The sequence below is a fragment of the Myotis daubentonii genome, chromosome 8 (genome assembly GCF_963259705.1).
Source record: "Myotis daubentonii chromosome 8, mMyoDau2.1, whole genome shotgun sequence".
In the NCBI taxonomy this organism is placed as follows: domain Eukaryota; kingdom Metazoa; phylum Chordata; class Mammalia; order Chiroptera; family Vespertilionidae; genus Myotis; species Myotis daubentonii.
Genome location: NC_081847.1, coordinates 40,518,382 through 40,545,188, shown reverse-complemented (window position 1 = coordinate 40,545,188; position 26,807 = coordinate 40,518,382). Strand labels below are relative to the sequence as shown.

Here is a 26,807-nt window from a genome sequence, read left to right as displayed (position 1 = left end):
AAATGCCAAAACATTTTTTTGAGTTGACATTTATGATGAGCACAATTAATTTGCACATGTCTAATTCTATTCTTTCAAAACAACATTATGCCAAGATCATGGGATGTGATAAATATTAATTTACTGTGAAAAGCATAATTTATGTAAAATACGTATTTTTATGAGTCTACATTGGGTTGAGTGTTCTGTGTTAACAAATCCGAAATGTATTTCCATATAGTGCCTCATGTTGTCAAAATGTTTCAAGAGTCCTTTTTAATGATATATTTTTTCAATTTATTCGTCATATATGCCATCTATTTGAAAAGTTAGTGGTCCTGAACTTCATGTGGGACATCTAAACTTCCTCAATCTCAGGGCTAAATCTAAAGTAGATGAATAGTAACTTTTTGAAAGTCTGATTTTTTTCACATTACCATCCCAGGAACAGTGCACTGTCGCCCCATTACACATCGGCTTCCTTCAGTGAGGGGTGCATGGTGCCCCGGGAATTCAGGCCTTGGAGAAACATGCTGGTTAGGGGAAAGATATTCAGAGACTGTCAGGGGCATATTTTAAACCTACTACTGTGCAGCCTCTTATTTTTAACTTTAATTTCCATCTTCTAGTTACAATTCCTAAATTATCAAGATCACAGACTTGATTTTGCTTGCATAGTTCTTAAGAAATCTATAGATTATTCCTTTCTGTCCTGAAACTATTCCAGTTTTCTGAATTCTAACTTCTAAGTTTAAAATCTCAGAAAAAAAGAAGGCTCATGAGATACAGTGTTAGATTTAACTTGCCTATTGCCTACATTTTCAAAAGACCTTTATTAAATAAAAGGCTGGTGAAAATAACCTTATTTTCACAAAGCAATGCCTGCCATATAGTTAACACCTACCTGGTGGCATGGTATGTATCTGGCACTCAGTGATTTTTGTCAAACGTGACAGAAGGAAAACTTGAAAGAACCAGCAGTAACATGGGTTCTTCCCCCCTAATTTGAGAAACCTAAAGCAAACAAAACCCATCTCCCATAGTAACTTCTAGGCCAAGAGATCCAGAGAATCTATAGGAATGTTTGTAATATGGTATTCCAAAAAGATTAACTTGATGTAAAAAGATAATTTAAACCTCTTTTAAACTCATAGACAGTTGTATAAAATCCAGACTCCCAAAATTGACTGTAGACATTATCCACTTTATGATGTGTACTCTTTGAATTGCTACTGAAGGCTTAAGATAGCCATATATCTATATACCAAAAAAAATGTTTTTAAAGGGAACAAAAACTCAGAATGATATATTCAAGATTTCTCTTTCCTATATGTCATAATGTAATTGCAACTTTAATTCTATCTACTGTATATGTTACAAAAATGAAATTCAATCTTAAATATGAGATGTTCTTTTTCATTATTACTTATTTCTTTATATACTTTTTAAACTTGTAGACATGCCAACTGTGTTAATGTCTCAAGTATTTTTTGACCCCAAAATTTAGGAACAGTTTAACTTTTTGGTTAGTTTTCATAGAAAGTAGCATCAGAATAGTTCTAAGAAATGTTTCCTTAAGCATTAGGTGCCCTGCTGTCTTAACATAATTCCATGTAGAAATGTTTTTCTTTTGCAGTTGGCTTTTTACTAAGAACACTTTACTATGTTAAATATTTATGTTTGTTTAGCAATATAGAGTCAGTCATTTGGGGAAAAGTAATGATGACTTTCTTTCTGATGTAACCAGCTAACTGACACAAAGATGAATGCACAAGAGACAGCCATTTTCAAGTACATGAAAAACCTCTATTCTGTTAAGCAAGGCTGAACGCATCAGAAAAGTCACGGTCTTCTTTGTCCTTTACAGATGGCCATCACAGCAGTGACCCTTGGAGCTCCTCCAGTGGGATGAATCAGCCTGGCTACGGCGGGATGCTGGGCAATTCTTCTCATATTCCACAGTCTAGCAGCTACTGTAGCCTGCATCCACACGAACGTTTGGTAAGGCGGATTCACATGGCAATGGGGATAAGACAGCTGGTTTATTAAATCCAGTCCTTGCCTTTCCGTGCGTGTACACAAGGGCTCTGCAAATGCATGCAACACTGTACACACCCATTATGCTCACAGTTTATTGTTCCTATAATCAGAGATAGGACTGAATCAGATCACCTTTGTAAGTGCTTTTGGATTCCTTGTCATTGTTCTTGTTTATTGTGTTTTGTTCTGTGTTTTCTTTATCACACTGTCAACTTCCTTTGTTACATAAGTACACACTGTATTTCAGTTGCAGAATTCAGCCATGGCTGTTTCTTGTCTTTCCTTTTTTTTTTTTTTTTTTTTTTTTTTTTTTTTTTTGCTATTTGTAGTTTTGAAGGATATACTGCAGGGGGCAGAGTGACAGTCAGGAGACTTCGAGGGTAGTGATATGCATGGGCCTTTCCACTTTCCCTTGACCGGCTTCTCTCACACTGGGAGAAAGAGTTCATTTTTCTTTACCCTCCTATCAGTAACAGCAACCATGGGATTTCTATATAGAGCAGATTCCAAATTTTCTATACTTAGTTTTAATTCCACAGCCCCAATCTTCTACTGATACTCTGTTTTGCCTCATTCTAGTTGAAAACTGCTGTAGAATGTTACCCTTTTTTCTTTTATTACTAAAGTTTCCACTCTGCCCATCACCTACACTCACCCTTCCTAATATTAATTACTTTTTATCCTGGAGGAAGCAACTCACCCTGCTGTTTTTCTAGCCTCAAAACAACCACAGCCAAGAATCTGCTTGTGAATGTAAGTCTATCATGAAATGGAGGAAAGAGTACTTCTAGATCACGAGTTAGGTTTGCGATGCAGATAGATAAAACTGAGTCCCTTGTGCAATAACCTAGCTTTGGAAATGTATGGACGTCCATTCCTACAAGGTTATTACCAGTTCACTAGCATTAGTAGTCTTTATATCATTTCCCTTCATCTTGGAGTCTCCCCTTTTTTCTAGTACCCAGAGTTATGTTTCTTTCTCTGTCCTGATACAGGATATAGTGCTTTCTAGATTTCTGTGATCTTTCTTTTGCTCAACCACTAGAGGTATGGAGAAAGCGACTTATATCCTATTCTAACAACCTAAACTATCCCAGGAGTTAGGCTTTCTGAAATACTTGAATATGCCTACTTATTTAGTCCTAGTGACAGAGACACGATGTGGTCAAATAACCTCTCCATTAATGAGAGACAAATGAAGGTAGCATTGGCCTTTCATATTATCTCCTAAGTTTGAATGTGTAAATCACAGACTGTCTCAAAGTTCAGCACATTTTTACTCGATAGCAGATGATTTGCTTTCAGATTTTCTCTTCTCCTGCCTCCTACTTGTAGGTATGAGATTGAAAGCTTAGAGAAATATCAACTATTATTATACTAGAACTTCCTCTTCTTCTTTTTTTAAAATATATTTTATTGGTTTTTTACAGAGAGGAAGGGAGAGAGATAGAGAGTTAGAAACATCGATGAGAGAGAAACATCGATCAGCTGCCTCCTGCACACTCCCCACTGGGGATGTGCCCGCAACCCAGGTACATGCCCTTGACCAGAATTGAACCCGGGACCCCTGAGTCCCCAGGCCGACACTCTATCCACTGAGCCAAACCGGTTTCGGCTAGAACTTCTTCTTGGCTAACATTTTTCTTTATCCATCATCATTTGCCACTTCTCTAAGGAACTCATGATCAAATCTACCTGTGTCCTGTGAGCAAGGACAGTTTTGATTACACGGAAAAGATTTTGGCAGTATTCTAATATGTTGGAATTTCATCCTTTTAAGAGTTGTCCACCTGACATTTTTCTTCCCTTCTCTATTTCTTTTTTCTTTCCTGTCATGGTCTAGAATTTTGATTTAGGTGGTTTCATTTTATCCCAAATTCACTGCATGGGGGAGGTATCTTTAAAATATGCTCAAATTGCCAAACCGGTTGGGCTCAGTGGATAGAGCGTCGGCCTGCGGACTGAAGGGTCCCAGGTTCGATTCCGGTCAAGGGCACGTACCTCGGTTGCAGGCACATCCCCATTGGGGGGTGTGCAGGAGGTGGCTGGTCAATGTTTCTCTCTCATCGATGTTTCTAACTCTCTATCCCTCTCCCTTCCTCTCTGTAAAAAATCAATGAAATATATTTAAAATATGCTCAAATGCACAAAAAATATAGCTTTGTAAAGGAAACCAACTACACTTCGAAAAAGTTTTGCTTAATGAAAACACTGTTGTCGACCAGGAAGAAAGATCATTTGGAGGGAGTAACCCAGTAAATTGCCTCAGATGCTGTATTTGTGATGTCACTTATCCATCACAAACCACAGGGTTTTTATTCTTAACATGATCATGTAGCAGATCGTAGAGATTAGGGGTTTTGTTTTTTAAAAAGGCTGAATGAATTATGTCTCTGGCAGTGTATCCTAAATGAATTTTCTCACTGATGGTTTCTCACTGGAAACTTGAATTGTTATATCGAGTGGCCATTGTCATTTCAGTAACCCTTTGGAAATATTTTGAAGTGACATTAAAAAATCTGACCTGACTGAGAATAATTGGAGTATATAGTAGGCAGTTGGTGTTTTTTTACTTGAAAATAATGCCAGTTCCTTACAGTGCTCACCTGTAGCTTTGGGCCAGTGCCATGCTATGTCCTAAGTGTATGTACAAAGTCACTCAAAAGAATGGAGTTTGTGGTTGAGCTTTGGAATATTTCTGGTAGAAGGTTTAAGTTTGGAATGACTTGACAGAGTTCATTCTAAAAATAGGATGAAGTCCTTGCTGTCTGGCATGGTTGAGACCTGATCTTTGCACTACAGAGTAACATAGTCCTTGGAGTCAGGAATTTTAATATAAAGGAAGTTCTGTTGTCTTTATTTTTTGTAACATAAACCCTTCCCCTAGTGATTCTCAATCAGGTATGATTTTTGCCCCTCAGGAAACATTTGGAAATGTGTGTGTGTGTGTGTGTGTGTGTGTGTGTTGGGGTGGGGGTGGGGGTGTAGTTGCAACTGGAATCTAGTGTATAGAGACCAAGGACGCTGGTAAAAATGCTACAAGGCACAGGGGAGCCTCCCACAGTAAGGAATTACCTGGTACAATCCGTAGTGCCAAGGTTGTGAAACCCTGCCTTACCCTAAAGCCCAATTGTCTTCTTGGTATGTGCTACCAATTATTATAGTTCCTTAACTTTTGTATTGTTTTCAGTATTACAGATGTCCCCCACAACTCACCCTGCTTTTACTCACCTTCACCCAGTCTCCTTCCCCCTTCCTCTGACCATCGCCACACTGTTGTCTGTGTCCTTGGGCTATGCATGTATGTTCTTTGACTAATCTCTTCATATGTGTTCTTTGGCTAACCTTGTCAGTCTGTTCCATGTGCCTCTGGTTCTGTTTTGTCCATCATACAGATTCCACATATAAGTGAGATCAATCTTTGAATTATCAACCCATAAAAACATCACTAATGGAAACATTATCACCACTTACTCTATCAATAGATTCTAAATACAGTCTCTTAGGCCATTAAAGGTAAAAATAAATAGTGGGCATGTAAGGCCATAGCACTTTATCATACTTCCCCTTTTGCTTTGTAGTAAGCAGGGCAGACAGTATTAATAGCTGGACTAAAAGAGACTCAGGCAGTGGTTCTCAACCTGTGGGTCGAAAAACAGTGAAAATACATCCTGCATATCAGATATTTACATTACGATTCATAACAGTAGCAAAATTACAGTTATGAAGTAGCAGCGAAAATAATTTTATGGTTGGGGTCACCACAACATGAGGAACTGTATTAAAGGGTCGCGGCATTAGGAAGGTTGAGAACCACTGGAAGGGGACCTCTTGTAGTTGATCCCTGACTACTCTACAAGAGACATGATTCACATATCACTGATATTCTCTGTGGTGTATTTATTACGACTTTGAGTAACAGTAGTTTTCATGATACTTTTTCTTGAAAAATAATCGAGTTATAAATCTCATTAATTGCTTTCAGCATCTCATAGTCTATGAGTCTCTAAAAATAACTGATTTGGGTGCATTGTATGGGTTTCCCCATTAAAATCTGTGGGAAAGAACTTTTTTTTTTTGTCTCAGAAGTCAATATGAACCCTTTGTCAAATCCTGAATTACTGCCCAGGTTTAAGGGGTCTAAAAATTCTCACCGATGCAATAATCCTTTTTCCTGTGTCATCCTATAATTATTAATAGTTATTTCAATAGTTTTTATAATATTTGTCTCTTTTGATTTCTGCATAGTTGGGACTGATTTATAAAGTTTCTGTGTTCTTTAGAAACTCAGCATGGAGCAGAACTGAAACCTTCTCTTTTTCTTTTCATTTTCTTTTTCCTCATTCTTTCTCTCTTTCTCCACTTTATGATAGTCTTTAGCTCCTCAGCAGAAATAGTTCTTCTAAGTTTGGTGTTTGTGGCTTATTCAGAGTTTCAGATTAGCTCTGCTATGGAATGGCCCCACTCTGCTATTCTCTGGAAGAAATTTCAAGGGACTACTTGGGGTATTCTGTGAGTAGCAAGTAGAAATGAGTTTAACAGGTAGCATAAGGAATTTTTTAGTCATGCAAAGAGGTTCATAAAACTTAAAAGTTTGAAAGACATTCTTGGGAACTTGGAAAAGTTTAAGGGCAGTATGTCAACTTTTACACCGAAGTTGACCTTTCTTTGGACTATTTGAGTGTGCAGAAGTACTATATCCAAAAGCATGGATGTGGCAGACTTGGCTCTGAAACAAAGTTTCATTTTTCAGACTTTTTAGTTACCTCTCTAATACTAGCATTTCAATCCACTATTTATCAACAGTAGCCAGTTGTTCATTGCCTACATAGGGTAATTATGTGTTCTGCACTCAGTAGCAAGTTGTGGGATGCAAAGGTATAAACTGTATTCTCTCCCTTTAAAGAGTTTACAGTACAGTATAGATGGAAATGCGTGTGAGAGAGATCACAATGAAAGGCAGCATATCATTATTAAATGGCCCAGTGAAGATGTCGTCAGTTCATTAGGGATTCAGAGAGGAGAAGTCTTGGAAGAGTGGGAAGCAGCAAGGAATCATCGAGGCGGAGGTAGAACCAAGATGGGCCTCTCAAAATAAAAGAAAATACCAAGACACCAGGGTTTCACTCCTTGTGAATAAATGGCCTGGGCTTGAAGCACCTCTGACTTTGAGCATCATCTCCAATCTCAATTTTATATAGAACATTAACAGACTCTCCAATAATCACATAATAAAGATCCATAGCCCATTAATATATCACATATAAGGAAAATTTATATTTTAGCTTAAATGTCTTCCTTTTCATGTTTATAACTCATCAGATGCCCATGAGAACACCTTTTTGAGCTACTTACCATCTTGAGCAGGAACATAGCTCAATATTTTTCTGTAAATATTACTGTGACCCTCCTAATGACCTGCTCACTCCCAGACAGATAGCTGGGTGGAACCTAATTTGCCAACCTTCCAGGTACTGTAACATGCCCCAAGAAAAGCAGCTGATTTGGACAACTGGTGCAATAATGTAACTCAAAGTCAAGCCTTAACCCAAATGATTCTGTAAAGGTGATCTTTCACAGTCAACAAGATGAAGATCACTAATGGAGAGGACATATGAAGTAAGAAGTCAAATAGTTATTCTCAGTTCACTTGTTCTCATTTAATTCAGTACAGTCATTGAGTTAAGGCTTTACATATTGATGCTTCAGAGAGATAGCTAATCATTAGCACTTTTTAAATGTTTTATTTACCATTTGTTCTTGCTGGAGTTCAGAAAGGTGACCAAATTTGGCAGGAAAAGACCTGAGATGGTTTACTCTTTGCCATTTAGTGTTCAGAAGGTCAGGATGAAGTGTAATGCAAACCCTGTAGGTCACCATGTTGTTTTACTCAGTGTATCATAGAGTCTTTCTTACCTGATCAATAGGCTGCACAAAGAAATAATAATAGCAGTGCTTTTTTATGCTGTTAAAGTCACAGAGCTGCTTTTTAAAAAAAAAAAAATGTTTTTATTGATTTCTGAGAGAGGAGAGGAGAGGGACAGAGAGCTAGAAACATCAATGATGAGAGAATCATCGATTGGCTTCCTCTTGCATGCCCCCTACTGGGGATTGAGCCCACAATCTAGGAATTGAACTATGACGTCTTGGTTCATGGACCGAGGCTCAACCATTGAGCCACACCAGCCGGGCCACAGATAGGCTTTTAAGAAGTAATTTTTAGATTTAGAGATTGTAATCATTTTTAGTGTCCTACATTGCCATCATATTCCCCTAGATTTGATGCAAATCCAAACTGTGTCTTTGTGTTTTAATATTTGAAAAATGAAAGTTGTCAGAACTAAGCAAGATGTATTCTTCAATATTTTGAAATTTTAAGGGTTTTCTCCATTGCAGAAGGAAGTATTATAAAACTAACCCATTAAATATTTTATGATTGAAAATTGCCTCCTTTTTCTGCTTCTTGCTACAGAGCTACCCATCACACTCCTCAGCAGACATCAATTCCAGTCTTCCTCCAATGTCCACTTTCCACCGTAGTGGTACCAACCATTACAGCACCTCTTCCTGTACGCCTCCTGCCAACGGGACAGACAGTATAATGGGTGAGTTTTGGAAATGCCAGTTCTGGTACCAACACTCAATGTCAGGATTATAATGAAAGATCTCTACCCTCCCCCCCCCCATAATTGAACAGCAATCAGAGGATGAATGTTTATCACATAACTGAACAAACAAATGAACCAAACAGAAATAGTCATTGGCTTGACCATAATCACATTTTTTTCCACAAGAAACTGAAATTTGGCTACTTTGCCTATTGTAATTAGTTTGAACAGGGTTTAAATGTACCAAACCGCCTTGCTTCTCATACTCCCAAATAGCAAGCAAAGTGAACTTTTATAAGACAAACCATTGAAGACTAATGAGATAAAGACCACGATATCTCTTAATAGTAGTTGTTGACCGCTTCCCAGATTCAGTCACTGTGTTGTGCTCTTAGCCATGACACGCCACAGTCTTCTGCAGACGGGTTCATGTGAAACTGACAGGCAGCTAGTAATAACTACATGAGCTTCACCTTCAGAAGAATGCCGCATGGTGAAGTCCTTCAGAGGGAAGAAGTGTCACTCACTCACAGGAGAGGAGACGGCTGGGCATCAGTGGGACAGAAGTTATCTGCTACTTTTTCTCAAGTTGAGAGAAAAATAAGTTAAGGCAGAAAGTTGCTGGCAGATTAACGGAGCCATCCTCCTCCTCTCATTTTCCATGCTGTCCACTGTGGTCTTCTCCCACAGACAGATGGCTCCCCATCACACTCTCACCTTGAGGGAGGGAAGAGCTGGCAGGATGTCTAGCTGCCCAGGGAAGAAAGAGTTCAGGTTGGGGAGGAGGAGAGCACCCGCTTCTGAATTGGCCTTTGTCAACTGTCTTTGTCACCCAGCACTACAGTCTGATGCTCCAGGGTCCTGTTAAGCCTCAGGCTTCACTGATTGCCACTGCGCTGGTTCTGGCTCACACCCATACCTTGCTGGGGCTTAGGGTTACTTCCAGGGAGTCACTGTTGAGAACACTCGCTGTGTGTTTTAGAGGAGAATGTGTGACAGTGATCCTGCTGCTCGTCCTCTTAGCTATTTGTAGTTTTTCATTTTCCTTAGTCTGTAGAACTTTGGGAACTAGTATGAATCACTTATGTGGGAGTCTTTTATAAAAAAGAGATGTATTTTGAAGTGTTGCAAATATAATCCTGCCTAAATAATACACTCTCTGTTTATTCAATAATATATTTCACACTTGAGATGAGCCATCTAGCAGCCCTTCACTATCATGTCTCATTGAGAAGCAAATTTTGGAATTTCCATTTTTGTAACTTTTCATAACAAAGTTTCTACAAATATGTTGCATGAGTTTGACCTTGGGGGGCTCTGGACTACGGTCATATGGGGACATTTTGTAGCTATCAATGCAGTTTTGGCAGATTTGAAAAACAAGAAGAAAGAAGTGCAGAACTGAAAGAGTGAGAGAAGCATATTTCACTTCAGTGTGGTTTGGCACATGGAAAGCCCCTTTCTGCAGTCATGAGGTCTAGTTATAAAGCAGGCTGACCGGTCACTCATCCTCTTACATGGCAGATTTCCTGTCTACTTGTGATTTGAGTAATTTTCTTTTTTAGGAAGGTATAAAGGTGGAGCAAACGCTTGAGCTGAGGAGAACATACTTAAGCACTGTTTGAAAAAAAAAAGTTATGTTAATTAATTTGCAAAACAGTCTTCCTGGGAAAGAGGCACTAGACTTGGGAAGGAAGATATTGCGAGAGCGTAATCTTTGCCCCTGGGCTGTGGTTAGCAAAGCCATGCATCTGGGTGGGAATGGGATTTGCTTTAGTTAAGCTGGTTGGCTCATCATTAACTCATAGATGAATAGGAATGTCTCCTCTCCTTCATTTGGCCTGAGCAGGATGGAGCTCTAGGCGAAAGATGGACTTAACTTGTTTAAGTGGAAGGAGGGTCTAGGTAATAATTAGGAAGCTATAATTTTAAAAGGGAAAAGTATGAGATTTTTGGAACCTGAAAAAGGAACTTTTTTAGGCAAAACATTATTACATAAATTAATCCATAACCATGGATGTACTTGTCAAAATCTGCTAGTAGAATGTGAAAAAGCTTTATAATCTTTTCAGGAAATAAGTAGACATGGTAATTCAGCATTTTGGAAGAACTTGCATAAATTCAGTTATGAATTTAGGATTACTGTAAGAGAGAAGACTCATGTTCTCCCTGAAAACATGTCTTCCAATTCCTCCAGTTAAAATGCAGAGGAAAACTTGGGTATGATAATAGGCTTCATGGTTGCATAGTGTCTGCGTGACTCAAGTTTCTTCGCACTTTAATTCTCTTAGGTTTTGGCTTGATTTTCAGAGTGTGGTAGAAGTCAGGGACGGCAGCATGTCTGTATAACAAGAGAAGATTTCTCTTCAGTTACTAATGCTTCCCTAACAAACAGTATGGGTTAATAGGATACATCTGTAGACTTTTGAAAATACTTGGCATATACTCACTCATTCTGAAATGCAGGAAATAAAGAAATATTACATTGCCTGTATCGCAAAGAACAAACAGAGCTAATTAAATAATTGGTAAATAGGGAACACATAGCTTGACACATGTTTAAGATTACACACATGATTCTGTAGAAAATGGCTGTAAGCAATACTAATGCCGTAAGAATGGGGTTCAAGCGCTAACACATGGACATCAGATTTTTCAAGTTTTCTTGGTGTAAAGTTGCAAGGCAGTGCAATCTTTTAATAAACAACATTGATGTCTCAGGAAGCTGTTTTTTCCGTTCAAAAGATGATTGGCCCATTTCTCAGTTTCATGTTATAATGCATCTTCCTGGTGGTCAACAATTGTCCTGAACTGATCATAGGACAACAGAATGCATGCGGCGTGAGATGAAAGCTCTAGAACTGTTGGAAGGCATCCTCTCTGGAGCCAGGCTCCTTTGCCTCTAGTTCTGTTCTCTGCATTTCAGAGATGGAAGATGCTCACTGGGATCTCGGATGGCTTGTGTTTGGTTTGGAGGAATGGCCCTTGTTTCTTGTGATTTTTGTTCAGTTTTTCCCCCCTTTAATTCCCAGTATCATTTTTCTGAGAAACCCTTAGGAAGGATAAATCTTACTGAGATTATATTAATGGTGAAATATTTTTGTGACACATTCATCCATGGATTTTTGAGAGAATTCTAAAGTATTTCATTTGTTACACAGAATTCACATTTTCCTCTGAAGCTTTGCCAGCAAACTCTGGAGATTATACCAGACATTTCTGAATTAGAGGGATCTAGAAGTGTATGAGTATAATGCATGGGACACAGCATGGGTCCATAGACGTTTAACTAATGGAGCACCCAGTTAAGGAGAGAAGCTAAGGCGGAGGGCTTCAGGAGTTACCAGTATCAAAGCCCTTCAAACTTTATTCTGAAACCCTCTCAATATTACCCAGCTGGGTGTATCTCAGAGAAGGAAGTGTAGTAAGTTACTAGATACCAGCTGTAGAGGATAGAAATGTGTAGAGACTAGTAGCCGTATACATTTTGTTATATACATATTTTCTTCCTACCTGCAGTATCCAATTGCCCTTCCTGGTCAAAAGCATTGAGGTGACTATACCACACACACTTCTGACACTTCTCAGTGAGGACCCCTGGGAGGTACCATTTGTATCCACTCCCTGGGTGTGACTTCTTGTTGTTTGGGCTATACACCCTCCCTTGCCCTCAGAGGGAATTGGGCATACAACCAGTATAATGCTTATAATAAGTATTATTATTTTATTGGTCTTTAACTGGCCTGCTTTCTCATATAAGGCATTTCCCATGTTTTTAACCTCAAAGCAAACAGTGTTGAAGGAACAGACTACCAAAATGGATTTAATACAACATATGCTAAAGATCACCCTGGAATATCTATCTGGTTCATGAATTAATCTGGCTAACCACTTTCACTTCTAATGACATGTTTGTATGACATGAAGCACTTGAGTATGTGGCTTTTCTAGCAGAAACATGTCAATTTCCCCTTGGGGACTTGGTTTCACAGTTATTTTATATTAGTGTAGTCATATAGATTCACTTTGTCTTTTACAAGAATCTTGAGCCTTCAAATAGAGTTGGGTGATAGACAGGCACAGAGCATAAGGGTTTATGAATTTCGCCCAGCAATGACATGGCACCATAGTTACAAAGACCACTAATGGAAAACAGTTAACTAGTTTGATTTAAGTCTTGTCCATTTCCTGCACATGGTCCTGGGGCCCAACTTTCCCCCTGAATTTCTAGAGATCCCTCGTGCTAAAAATGAGTGCATTCTAGCCCTAATTAGGGGTTTAATTATAAAATTAGATTCTGTAGGAGTGCTGGAGACACTCTTTCTTGTGTCATCTTTATAGTCAAGTTCATGACATTGTTAGGATGCTTTTAATAGTTTAATAATACGAGGCTCACTTGCACATAGTTCAGAAATAACTAAATTTCAAAGCAGTCATCTTCTTTCAGGCAAATACACTATGAATTACACTTATCGTTCCTTTTATATCTTTGTCATGTTCCCAGCCTGAGGTTATGGGTGTGTATTAAAAGGGTAACATATTTTCGCAATTCTAATTTTCAGTAGTGGATCCCCAGGCACCACTCCTCCTGGTGTTTTGATGAGGGTGTGTTCTAATGGGAATTGCCATTTCCCCAAAGCTGAGAGTGAGTCCCAGGGTGGTCCGACATGTAGCAGAACCCTCTCTCTGCTCCATATCTAGCCAGCAACAAGCACCTGTGCACACGCCCCCTGAGCAGTGCTCGGGTGGCTGGCAGTGCCGAATCCTCCTACAGAATTACACTTCCTCTTAATCACTGCTCATCTTCCACTCATATTTACTTTGCAGCCCTGCTTAACGACAGATTCTTTTTTCTCTGGAGCAAGAAAAATTGATTAGAGCTAAAATATCTTAAGAAATCAACCCAGTCTTTACCAAGTAGGGGCAGTAGTTTTCATCTTTATTTGTTATATGGGCACTTGGGTAATTGCTCATAATACGAGTTGACAAAAACTTGGGCCTAGAATCGTAATCAAGTCCTGTTACATGAAAGCCAAAAGGTGGATTTGATAAGCACCAAGTTAATTAGAAGCGCGTTTGGCTAAACATGACCCATTATTTAATATAAAAGAAATTATAAGTTTGAGAGTTAATAACGTGTTCACTGTCGGATTATTTGTGCCCTTTGGCATATCAGTCACAGAAATAAAAAGAGAGCTCTAGCAGAAGACCCCTGTCGCCTAACATGCTCAGGGACTCTTGAGAATGTGTCTTCTCCAACGTTTCCTGGAACAGAACAAAAGGCATTCCAAGTGATGGGGCAAACTGGCCCAGGAAACTGCTTTGAAATTTAAGCCCTGGATGCCTCACTCCGGCTGCTGCTGCCAGGTGGAATGGCTGCGTATTAAAAATAGTCTATTCTCATCAGTGGCCTCCATGAGTAGCCTGTTAGTTTTCGAAATCATTTTTATGACAACCTGAGGTAAGGAGTTGATTCTATTTTTTAATCTACCTCCTAGGTCCTAACATCTTCCTCTGTATAACAGGCACTTAGTACAAAGTTTAGTATGGACATGATCATAATAATTATATCTTGTTTCTTGTAAAGTGTGATTTTTTGTGTGTGTGTTACATATAATTAGCTTTTTTAATGTTCCTAAAATATTTTTGTTGATTTTCAATTCTGTTTGGTTTCATGAAAAAGTATTTTTAAACACTTATTATCTTAATTTTAAAGTTGTTCAAAGGAAGAATTAATCTTTTGAAAGCCACAATGGTAGCAAATGTTTTCTGTAATTGAAACAATATCTTGTACTACTTGGGTTTCAGTTCTTTTTTAGATAATGTAATTTTTCCATTGCGGCTTTGCACTTACATATCATGAAATTTGTTTTGTAATTAAGCAGACATCACAAGCTATTTTGACTGCTAAATCTAATTTTAGGTATACTAGTATATGATAATGTTACTTCTATGAAAATTATATATATATATGAATTTCTAGAAATATATGTCATATATATACACACACACACACACACACATTCATACATACACACACACACACGCGCGCGCGCGCGCACAAATACTATGCCCAAATACTATGGTAATACCAGCTGGAAAATATTAGTTCTCTCTATGTTTTCAAAATATTTATTATTTTCTATTTAGAATTGTCTTTATTTTTTAAAAAAACCTCCTTAATATAACAATTTCAATTTTCATGCCAGATAAAATTCTATTTATCTCTTATACTAAGTATTTTTAATACTCTTGATATCTGTGAGTTCCTTCCACTAGCTCAGCATGATGTCAGACCCCCATTTCAAAGATCGCTTCCACTTAAAATCCTTAGTACTAATAGCTGATACAGAGACGAGCCTTTTAATTACATTTGGAAATTACAGATTACAGCCTCACTTCTTCTAGGACAATGTCAGCTACTTTTTAATGATTCAGTTTTCATATGAGTCTGTGGAATGAAAACAAATATCTTGTCCAAAGGTGACTGTTCGTTTTACCATCTATCAGTGTTCTTTCAGGGTTAGTAATAACACATGAATATGGGGGTGGGTTTTGTTAATCAAATAAAACACACATCAAAAGACCACTAACTGACATACCCAGCATGTGAATATGTGAAAATAGCCAGCATAATTCAACTGTGCTAAGCAGAGGCCAAGAGAGTGAAATTGTAACCTGGAGAATGGGGAGAAGCTGACCCCTGGGGTCTGAGCTCTATTCCACTTCACACACTGGACGTGGAGACACATTGCCAGAAAGCTGCTTTCTTGGGTCAAGGATAGGGCTGTGAATTTTTAAAAAATTATTTGTGTAATGAAGTTTTGCTTGGATTAATCGGTTTGCTTATTTCACCAAGTATTGAAAAATATCTTCCGCTGGAGTTTAATAGGCTTTATTTAAATCTTACATCACTTTGCTTATGTCGAGGCCCTGATGACTGCAGCATAGCACACGTAGGCGTTGTGCTGAGGCTAAAGACCTCCGAGGAACACTGGCTGTCCCATTGTGTAAAGGCAAATTACCTTCAAAGACACTTGCTGAATAGAGCTGGCTTTGGATTATACACTAGCACCTCTGTCTTTTTATTAATAGTACTCTTTGTTCATCTATTTTGTAGATAAAAATACCAGTGTTTAAGATGGAGCGATAGCTTCACAATTATGTAGACTGATTTTATCTCCAGAATCTGAGACCATGCTGACATTTAGTAGCACAGCAGTTCAATTTTTTTAAAATTTCACTTAAATGTGTGGAGAATACATGTTATTTCAAATATTAAAAATATTTTCTCTCCTAGACCTGTTATAGATTTTTTTGTTTGATTTTGTTTACTGTGGAACTCTGAGAGGAGTACCTCTTTTTATTTCAAAGGAGGTGTAAATTATGCATGAGGAGAATTCAGTTGACTATCTAAAATGTAAAGAAAAGCCAAACTTTGAGGACTTCAGACACCTGAAAGTACTGTCACTTTCTTAGCAATGAACTAGCATTCACCACTACACACTCCTAGGTAACAAGCCTGAAGGTAATAGCAACTAAAAGACTGTATCTTTAAACCAAGGTGTCAGGTTTATATTTTATCTGTAGAAAATGTAACATGAATATATTTGACATCTACCTCAGCAAACAAATTAATGCTAATTAAAAATTAATGTGTCATAATTAGCATTAAAAATGCAATTAAATTGTAAGTAAATGGACCAGGAATAGAAAATGGTTAGACGTCTCACTGCCTGGTTTTTCATATTCTGCCTTTTGTTTTTGCAGCAAATAGAGGAAGCGGAGCAGCAGGCAGCTCCCAGACTGGAGATGCTCTGGGGAAAGCACTTGCTTCGGTGAGGCAATATTGACTTTGGCCTTCGTACGTAGCATTGTGGAGGCCTGAACTTTAATCAGACGTGGACATGTGGAATTGTATACAATGAATGGCAAAGAGCTTTGATTTTGGAAATGCTGGCTTTTTTCCCCTTGCATAATGATCACTGGAAAATCTGAAGAGAGACCTCCGAAGCTTCCATGCCTGGCTGGTCTCTTCCATCTTGTCTCCTCAGGGCGCTAAGTGGTACTCAGTTACAGGTTCTCGGATATTCTTGGAGCCCTTAGGTGTATAGATTTTCTATCTGGATTTCTTATTTTTCTCTAAAGTCATATGGCCCCTCATTGACCATCTAAGACTGACTTTGTGAGGGGCAATTCTAAAATACTTTAGAAAAGGCATTTAAAAAGACCCTCAGTGAGGACTAGGGGGAACTGTCACGCATTTGGCACCTGGGGACTCAGCTTCTCTGCCTTACCTGCCCACGGCCAAGAGGCTGCACTGGGAGGTGCCCTGCACCTTCGCTAGCGACAATGGCACACCTGGTGGTGTCCTCAAAAGCTAAGCATGGGCATCTGCAAATGTAAGTGGAGATTTGTTGCTTTAACATTTTATCTCTTCAGTTGGTTTTTCCGTACCATCAGGAGCATAAAATGTTTGATTTCTCAACATTTTTACCAAGTAAAAGTTTTTATTTAATCTAGGCATTCTCATATCTTGGAATCAAATGCTTTAATCATGGTGAAGAGGGAGTTGGACAACGATCTTAGGGTGACTTGGTCTGGCCTGTTTTGTGGAGTGGGGGTGGGCTCTGTGTATCTCTGTGGCTTGCCCACAGCCAAGCAGCCACGGGAGAAGTGGGAGGAAAAGGACTGAAAAGTAGTTTGCTGACCTCCAGTCCAGGTCTTTTCCGACGATCTTATATGACCTCAGTAATTCTGATTTTGCAAGATTAAAGTGGGTACGTGTTGTTACTGCAGTTGATCACTAAATGTATTCTGTAAGTTGTAACTTTTAAATGAATTGCATGGATACTTTGCAGTTGACAAAATTGTTGATTGTTTGTTCCTAATAATGAGGATTTGTTTTCTTGTCTCCCCATTGTTTTAAGATCTATTCTCCAGATCACACTAACAACAGCTTTTCATCAAACCCTTCAACTCCTGTCGGCTCTCCGCCTTCTCTCTCAGGTACTGTCCTTGCTCCCATGCCTCACAGGGCCAGCTGCTGAGAGTGACTGCCCCCTGGACTTCCCGCACTCAGAGGAAGCTCCGTCCCTCCACAGGCTCAAAACACCGTTTCCAAACAGGCAGAAAGGAGTGGGAGAGACAGACAGCCATGTGAAGGCACAGTCACTTACACCCAAACTTGTCTTAAAAATTAGATGTTTTTTAAAAATATACCGACATATGGGAAACTTATTTCTGAAATTTTTCCTAGCTCTCTAGAAGATACTCCACAGAATAACATGTTCTAATAAAACATCTCAAACGAGACCAGGTAGTACATATAGCCTTGACTATGATTGTACAGTCATCAAATATAGATTATTCAAGAGGATCTCTTCCGACAGAAATTTTAGACTTTCCAAATTCCCTCTTTGAAGTCCATGTAATTGGGATGTTTGAGGAAACTATAATCTTGTAAATAAATTGTGAAGTGTGTGGAGTAAAAGGGGATGTTTGCCTTTAAAAATAACAAATTACATGAACTATGGCTTCAAGTAGTAAAATCTAAGTTCTTACATTATGTTAGTAAAGCAGAGGTCCATTTAAAAGGCTCATTGCCCTTCCAGTATAAATGCTTCCAGAAGGCCCTGTCTGCTGCCTGTCTCCGCACTCTGGAAAGAGGGCAGGTGGCTTCTAACACAAAACTAGGTCACATCTGTACCTCATTGAAACCTGACCTTCCTGTAATTTATAGCGAGTCACTTGCCGAAATGCTGCCTCCTCCGTCCCTGTATCAGCACTCACAGGGCCCACCACAAGCTGGCTCCCTGGTTCAGATCACCACCAAGCTTCCGGAGGCGATGGCCTTGGCTTAGGTGGGGCTTGATATCAGCCTTCCCAAGCCTCCATTGACATGGGGGGGGGGGCACAGAACAGAGAGGGGTAGCTGGACATTTAAGTCCAAATGCCCAGAGACGGTTGAAACTGGCAAGAAACAGAGGTGACATCAAGGGGACACGGCAACAGCAGCGAAGCCTTCCCCGTGTTGGAAAAGGCCAGGGAAGCTCAGCAGTGTGCAGTGCTCACCATGGTGCTCAGCCCTGGGGAGTGACCGCCAGCCCCGCTACACAGGGCAGCATCCCCTGAGACCTGCGAGGAGGGGTCTGAGCAGGGACACAACCCCATGTGAGCAAAACAGCTCTAATTCTGTCTATTTTATAATTGGGGGGGGGGGATTCTACAGTCTAATAAAGCTTGAGAACCACTATTTTCGTCTAATGCTTAAGGTTAAGTCTGTAGCAGTCCCGGAGAGCAAAGATCCGGGTGCATGCAGTTCTGCCTCTCCACTCCTAGGTTAATGGGGGGCCGAAAGTTGTGGTGCACAAATCATGCCAGAAAACGCCCTAAATACTCTAAACCTGAGCAGGGTGCTCTCAGAGAAAGACCAGACCAGAAAGGCCATTGCGGGGCCCTGGTAACCCATCCTGGAAGACCACCTGGCAGCAGGGAAGGGCTTCATGAGGATGTAGACCTGGGGACAGGCCGCTGTTTCCACACTGATAGCTCTGTCCAGATTCTGTCCCTGAAAGTAATTGGACAAAGTATTCTGTTTTCATTTAGCATCAGAATACACACACATGCACACCCAGAAATGACAGGAAAATGAATATTTAAAGGGCTAACTGTCGGGCGTGAGATTCAGTGAAATCGTAGATTTTATTTTCCTTACTTGAATTATTTATCTTCTATTCTGAGTGCATATTATTTTAAATTTAAAAGTAGGACGTTAGACATGTAATATTTATTATAGCAGGCATCTTTCTTTACCTGCAGGTTTAGCGAGTCATAAAAAAATTATTTTCTTCAGAAGAAACTACTTATTACTGTTGTTATGTTGAGTTTTTAAATTTCTGGTTCTGTGGATCCCTGCCAACTAATCTTATTTCCTTAAAAAGTTTCTGAAGGCTTATTCCTTCTCAAGGATCATTTTAAAACCAAGTCGCAAAGCTGTTTTTCATTGGTGAGAGAATTTTGGTTTAACAAACTGGCCTTGCATGGAGGCATAACAAAGGCCCGCCCCAGTACCCTTCCCACTTTGCATTCTTAAAAGGACCTTGACTATGTAGTAATAGTTTTCTTCAAAGGAACACTTCTCTAGCTAAAATTCCTCCTTTTAGGAAGCTTGAGAGAATTCTGAGTCTATGTAAAGTCTCCATGTTTTACATTTAAGATGTTTTCCTTGCCCTAGAATTTTTGGATGGGAGGTTCACCTTAGGGTCCATGTGGAAACCAACATCGCTGTTTCTAAGAGAACTGTTGAAAGTGTTGGTGAGATTGTTTTTAAGACGATGTTGATTGCATTGTAATTCCTTTGTTCATATCAGCAGGCACAGCTGTTTGGTCTAGAAATGGAGGGCAGGCCTCATCATCTCCTAACTATGAAGGACCCTTGCACTCCTTGGTAAGTCATCTGCTCATCTCTGCTCCAGCCACTTCCAGAGCATGTTTCTCTTGTTGCCTCTAGTTCACTCCAAGATTAGACTGTGTTTGTTCCTGTTTGTAGATTGTAACCCAGATACTGCTGCAGTGTAAGCCCAGGGCTCTAAAGATCTAGGACCAGATAGAAGATTAAAAATCCTGGAAGGATAGTGGCCCCTTCTCATCTGGGGAAAGATCCCGGCGTGTGATTAAATTATTTCCCTGAGATGAGCTGCTGAAGTCCCTGCTAAAGCTGTGTACTGCAACACTTAAAGAGCCTATATTCTCTGCTCTGCTTCCCAGAATAACACGTTTATAGGCATTTTCCTCTTGACCTTGGAATCAGAAGCTACTCCTACTTCCTTGTTCACTTTGGTTCTCATAGACACCTAGTGACATCAGTACATCTCTGCTCTTCCAGGAGGGAAAGGCTGGGAATTTGCATGGGGTTAATTAATATTCTAAGGTGATGATACAGTGTCTGCCTCTCTAGGCTTTCTCAAGTCTCAGCGATGGGCCTGGAAATATGCATGAAACCACCACTCAGTGCAGTATCCGGGCTGTGCATGAACCGAATGGGGAGGGGTAGCAGGAAGGAGCTCTTCAGTCTTTCCACGTTGTTTCCCTTCGTTGAGGTGGAACATGGAAAAAGGCATACATGTCTCTAATGTTGTCTTGTCAGTGGTTCAGGGTTTCCTTCTCTTCTGGCTTACTATTTAAATTAAGGAAAATCTAAAATTAAAAATACAACAGTATATTTCCCCCTTGTTCTCTCCCTGCTGAGGTGTGTGAATCACCCAGCTCTGCATTTTAGCCGGTAAAGGCAACCACAGAGCGAGGCGGCATATGCACTACCTACCCAGCCCCACTAATCTGCCGCCAGTGTTTACCTCCATCAGTTATTCTCTGGGACCCATCTATCAAAACTGGGCTTTGTCCAACTATAAAACTGTAAAGACTGGGTTTAAAGTTGTGAACTACAGCTTTAGTTCCTTTAAATTCTCAACACTCAAGAGGGGATTCACACAAGAAACTGCTCTCTCCTCCAGGAAGCTGTGAGCCAGAAAGGATGGTAGGCACATGTATTCTTCCTTTCCATGCTTACATTTACACTTGGAAGTGTACATATGCATGCATTCCTATTTTTAAAATTAAGAAGCGTAGACTCAAAGAAGTTAACAACTTTTCCAAGGTCATACTAGTAGCCACGCTAGGAGTTTAGGGGAGGCCCTGTAACACCAGGGCCACCAAACCAGAATGCTCTGCACCATAGACTACATGTATTAGACCCACATTCTTCCTGTCAGTGTAGAATAATTAGAAATTGTTCTTCTCATACAGTAAAGCGGGTACATCTGTTTGCACAGCCCACTGAAAATCAGAGCGGATTGAAGCATGTTGTAGTACAAAAGGACATTAGATTTGAAGTCAAAAGACTTAGATTTGAATCCTGGCGTTATCATTTCCTGGTACTGTGACACTGGTTAATTAATTCATTTAATTTCTTTGAGCCTCATCCGCATGTCTTTGTGGAAGGGGTAATACTGTCTTCCCTGCTTGCCTCACTCATGTAGTATGAGGGCCCAGTGGGATGTTAGATGTTAAAGTATACACTGGAGAGTCCTATGCAGATGTTTATTTCATATCATAATTTATCACACTGGAAAAAAATGAATACACAACTACATGCCCATATTCTTCCCCAAAAACCACAGTACAGACCTTATCTAGTTGCAGACAAGTTGGATCCTAATGGCTGGGATAAGAAAAAAAGTTCAGTTGGTTTTTAATAATATACCTGTGTAAGGGAGTGAATCTATACTATAGTTAGGACTTTGAAATCATTTAGAAGCTCTGGTAAACATTAATTCAGTTCTTTGTGATTCTTCAGTAGTGAAATCTCGTACCATGTTGGTTGACAGAATTTTTGTAATGTTTTCTGTGATTACTTTGAGTCCCCACTTTCTTCTGTACACACACACGCACATACGCACGCACACACGCACATACAGTGGTGAAAATAGATAGAAAGCAAGAAATACAGGTGAAAATCAATAGTACTCAAGAAATTACTGTCTGTATGTATTTACCCATCCCTGACTTGATAGTTAGCACTGTATCATATGTCACAGAGGAAATCAAGGAATATACCTCCAGGAGGGTAATTTAATTGGGGAACTATAAATAGGTCACCTTTTCATGGCTAATTTTTAAAAATCTTTTCACCAGTGCCTGTCAGAATGTTTCTTAAATTCAATAAATGTTTTTCTTTTCTAAAGTAAATCTAAATTCTCTTTCAAGCTAATGCAATATAGTACAGCATATGTACATTCAAATGTCCTGGAAGAATTACTGAATTTACTTTGTTCATGAAAAATAACACTGATTATAACATTAACGTTTGTCACCTGTTGTCTAGGAAGGATGCTATTATTATTATTATTATTATTATTATTATTATTTTAAGGAAATAAACTTTATTGGAAACATTTAGAAACTCAAAGTGTGGTGTGTGTGAACTCATTTTACTTATGGAACACATGCATGCATTTCAAACTAAATCAAATTTCACATCCTTTATTCACCAACAGCAAAGCCGGATTGAAGATCGTTTAGAAAGACTGGATGATGCCATTCATGTTCTCCGAAATCATGCAGTGGGCCCGTCCACTGCTATGCCTGGCAGTCACGGGGACATGCATGGGATCATTGGACCTTCTCATAATGGAGCAATGGGTGGTCTGGGCTCAGGGTATGGAACCGGTCTTCTTTCAGCCAACAGACATTCACTCATGGTAAGTGATTAACTTTGTAGACTGTAGTTATCGTACAAAATTAGATTTTTGATTATAAACACTATTGCTGCTGTTTTTCCCTTTTTAAAAATAGCTTTGTTGAGACATATTCACTTAATATGCAATTAACCCATTTAAGGTTTATATTTCACTGTGTTTTAGTATATTCACGGGGTTATGTAACCATTGCCACAGTCTAATTTTAGAACACAGCAAAATGAAAAGAAATTCCCATTGCCATTAGCGGTCAGTCACTCTCCATTCTCCCCTCAACCCCTCCAGCCCTTGGCAATCCTGATATACTTTTTCTGTCAGTAGATTTGCCTAATCTAGGTTTTTCCTATGAATGGAATCATACAACATGTGGTATCTTTTCTGACAGGCTTCTTCAGCTTAGCACAGTGTTTTCCAGGTTTATGCATGCTTTATCATACATCAGAGTGTCATCCACTTGTGTTGACAAGCAATATTTCATTGTGTGCATTGTATTTATCTTCATCGGGTGATGTATATTTGAATTATTTCCATTCTGGCTGTTATGAATAACGCTCCTATGAACATCCATGTACAGGCTTTAGTGTGGGCACGTCCGTCTTCATTTCACTTAAGTACATACCCAGGAGAGCATTGCCGGGTCATCACTGATATTTTAAATTCTTCACCGTGGTGGCTTTGGCTAAAGGACCCAACCATCTTATGTTCATGTTACATTGCTGGCATTTCAGATATGAATAGGTTGAATTTTTTTTATTAAAGAAACGAATCAGTGCCTTTGAATTCTGAGTATAGGAGGTAGAAATATATGATGTGTTTGTCTGTCTAAATATCTGGTGTGGGACTGTGTCATTAAAGTGCACAGTAGTTTTGCCACTGCCTATCCATAAGTCTATTTGAATGCAGCTTAAGCAGATTTGTCCACATTACAGTTGGGATTTCAATGCTGCCCACTGCTTTTGGTAAGGATTTGGGAGTGCATCCCTTTTTGGGGTGATTATGAAGATCCAGAGAATCTTCCAAACAAAATATTAAGTGATAATTAGTGAGGTCCGAATGGGCGGAAAATTTAATGTTACTAGTGCTTCTGTGTAAGTCCACTCCTTACAAACTCCTACCTGAGCAGTAAACACTTTTTTGTCCTGTTTTGTACCTTATAGGCTCTTAAAAAGTTGCTTTCCTGTTATCCCATAAAGTGTCCCTGGTTTAAAGATGATTCCGAAAGGAGAATGCAAAATAAGTACAGGTCATTCCGAGGCTCCTTGCTCAGTCCTGTTCTTCTGTGTCCTTTCGACTTCTCTTAGTAAAAGACCGAGAGGACCATCCTGAGAGTGTGTTATGGAAACCTGCAACCAATTTGAAACCAAAAATACCGGTTTATAAATAGAAGCAATGAACTCACTTCTAAGACGTGGAAAGATATTTTTGAATGCCAAAGCTAAATCATTTTTTTCTTTTTCGCTTTTCCTTGACCTCTACCCCAAAAATTCATCATTGAGTAGAAATTGTTTGTCTATTCATGGCAGTTGCTAAGAGTTAACAAAAGGAAAATCTAGATTTTAATTTAGCTTGGCCTCAGGTAATGTGTTAAATACACTTGGGATGCATATAATATGAGATTTCAGTTTGTACAGCTCTTTTTTTAAAAACTACAATGTTTAAACAATACTGCTTTTAATTAAGAAATCTGGCTTTATTAAAAGCCAGATCTGTGACTTATAACCATTTCTGTATATCTGCTCTCAATCAAGAGAAAAATAGTTTAATTTCTGTAGCTGTGTTCGCTTTGCATATGTTAAACGGATGCCACATGCACCCAGGGCATTGCTTCAGAGCTGTTTTCCCCCACAAATATGTAAAGTTTGCTCTTAAATACCAGATGTAGGTTAAGTGGTTCTTTAAAATAATAAACTATACATAGATGCTGTTTGGAACTGTGTGACCTTTGAGTTGCCTCCTCTTTGAGGCTGACTCAGAGGTGGGATCGGAAGAGATTAGAATCATCTTTGGAGATGGGAAGCGGGGTGGACCCAGGTGGAGGGGAAGGAGAGAAAAGCAGAACTAATCAGCCCGTGTTATACAGGAGTGTCTTTCACTTTGAAAAACTGTGCAGAAGCCATAAAGCGGCTAGTTTTGCTGATGAGGAAAAGTTCTTGCCCGCTCCTCTGAAGACAGTTAGAATCCCATCAAGGACAACCACAGACCCCCAGACAAGAGAGCAACTCCAGAGACATGACATGGCCACAACCTGCTGTCCTTTAAACCAAGTGGGGCTGTGTGGTCTTTCTCCTCAAAAATAGTTAGTGGCCCCCAGAATCCAGGCCCTTCCACCTGAAACTCCATCACGTGTGTGGACGAGATTGGATTGTCATTTTCTTGTGCAAACTGGTATAATTTTTCAAACAAAAACCTAAGAACAAAGGAAATAGTTTTTGCATTTAGTCAGTCTGAAGTTAGCCTTTGACCATTTGATGCATTCCATAATAAAAAGGAAGTTGAAGGGGAAGAGAAAAAAAAAACCCATCCCCCTCAACAACAACAAAAAAATTCAAGGAGGATCCTGGTAATGTTTTCCACATTTGAATTTTAATACATGAAACAGGCTATAAACGCTGGCCAGCTGCAGTAAATAAAGTAGCAGTGGGAGGTATGCACCGGAAACCTCCGCAGCGGCCTGGGGGACTTTCCTTCCCAACTGCACACCTTCATTTGTTGCTCTGCAGTGGGAGCAAGTGGCAGTAACTTAACACCATCCCCGGGCAGGTTTGGTTTTGAGCAAACCTCCTTTCTGGCTCTCCTTAATAATGCCTTCTGATTAAAGAATAGACAGCTTTGAATCCTCTTGACCTCCCCACTCTTCTCGTTTCCTCTCCCTGCCTTCCGAAAATAAAAACGAAATGGCTCGATAACTTGGAAGATGATATAAGCATTTCTTTCTGCAGCAGCTTGAAATCGTGGGGAAAAGCCATGGTTCTGCATCGGCTATTATGTTATCTCATTTAATTGCTAACATATTGTACTTAGCTTTTGATTCATAAAATGTTTTCCTTGGAGTTCTGCAGTGGGTCTTCAGTGATTTACTGAGTATTAGCGTAATGAAAGGGACTTTTTCACAGCAGCATGGCTCATAACACTAGAGTGAATGGTGTAGACTCACGGGCTTTCTAGATGATATTATTTGCCCATGCTCTCTCCTGCTCAGAGACCTTTACCAGCTTTCCATTAGCTACCAGATAAAGACAGTTTTCTAGCCCAGCTTTTAAAGTCCTATTACCATTTACCAAAAGCCTTATGTTTAGTTATTTCAATAAACTTTCCCAGCAATACCAGTCTGTGCATATTCCCAGAATTTGCCCTGTACATTTTTACTATTTACTTCTCTTATTTCTGTCTGGATTGGCCGGCTCTACCTACTCCTCTGTCCATCTCAACCCACCATTCTCAAAGCTCTGGCTCAAATTCAGCCTCTTCCAGGAAGCCTTCCCTTGCTACCTCCTCCTGTGATAGTCACTTTCTTTTTACACGCATAGCACTACAGATCATACCATCAGCTAGATATTTATCTTACCCAGGTATGTGTAGCTATATATCTTTTGTAGGTATGACTTTTGCCTTAGCAACTATATTGTAAATTCCTTGAGTACTAGGTATTGCATTTTGTTTTCTTCCCAGTGAACAAATTATCACTCAAAAAGGAAGAAAGGCAACTAATATTTTCTGAGTGCTTGACAAGCTGCCAGCCTACTGCTAGGGGCATCATATACGTTATAGAAGGCAGTCTTCTCAAGAGCCCAGTGAAGAGGATGATGGAGTCCATTCTGGGTGTGAGTCAGCTGAGCCTCGGAAGATTTGAGTAGCCTAGTCACAAAGCAAGATTTAAACTCAGACATTCTGACTCCAGTTTCTATGCTCCATATTGCTACCA

The 26,807-nt window shown here is 39.5% G+C and overlaps 1 protein-coding gene across 22 annotated transcripts in view; it reads left to right on the top strand.

Moving 5' to 3' along the window:
- The window catches only part of TCF4 (transcription factor 4), a 345,768-nt gene that overhangs the window by 292,313 nt on the left and 26,648 nt on the right, over positions 1 to 26,807 (top strand). For 17 of the 22 annotated variants that reach the window (XM_059706150.1, XM_059706160.1, XM_059706151.1 and 14 more), the window contains 6 exons: positions 1,847 to 1,980; positions 8,492 to 8,624; positions 16,398 to 16,465; positions 17,558 to 17,636; positions 20,000 to 20,076; positions 22,685 to 22,888. In XM_059706150.1, coding sequence (XP_059562133.1) covers positions 1,847 to 1,980; positions 8,492 to 8,624; positions 16,398 to 16,465; positions 17,558 to 17,636; positions 20,000 to 20,076; positions 22,685 to 22,888 — 695 coding nt within the window. The remainder of the gene's footprint in view (positions 1 to 1,846; positions 1,981 to 8,491; positions 8,625 to 16,397; positions 16,466 to 17,557; positions 17,637 to 19,999; positions 20,077 to 22,684; positions 22,889 to 26,807) is intronic. The other 5 variants (XM_059706172.1, XM_059706158.1, XM_059706153.1 and 2 more) reach the window with 1 other exon arrangement.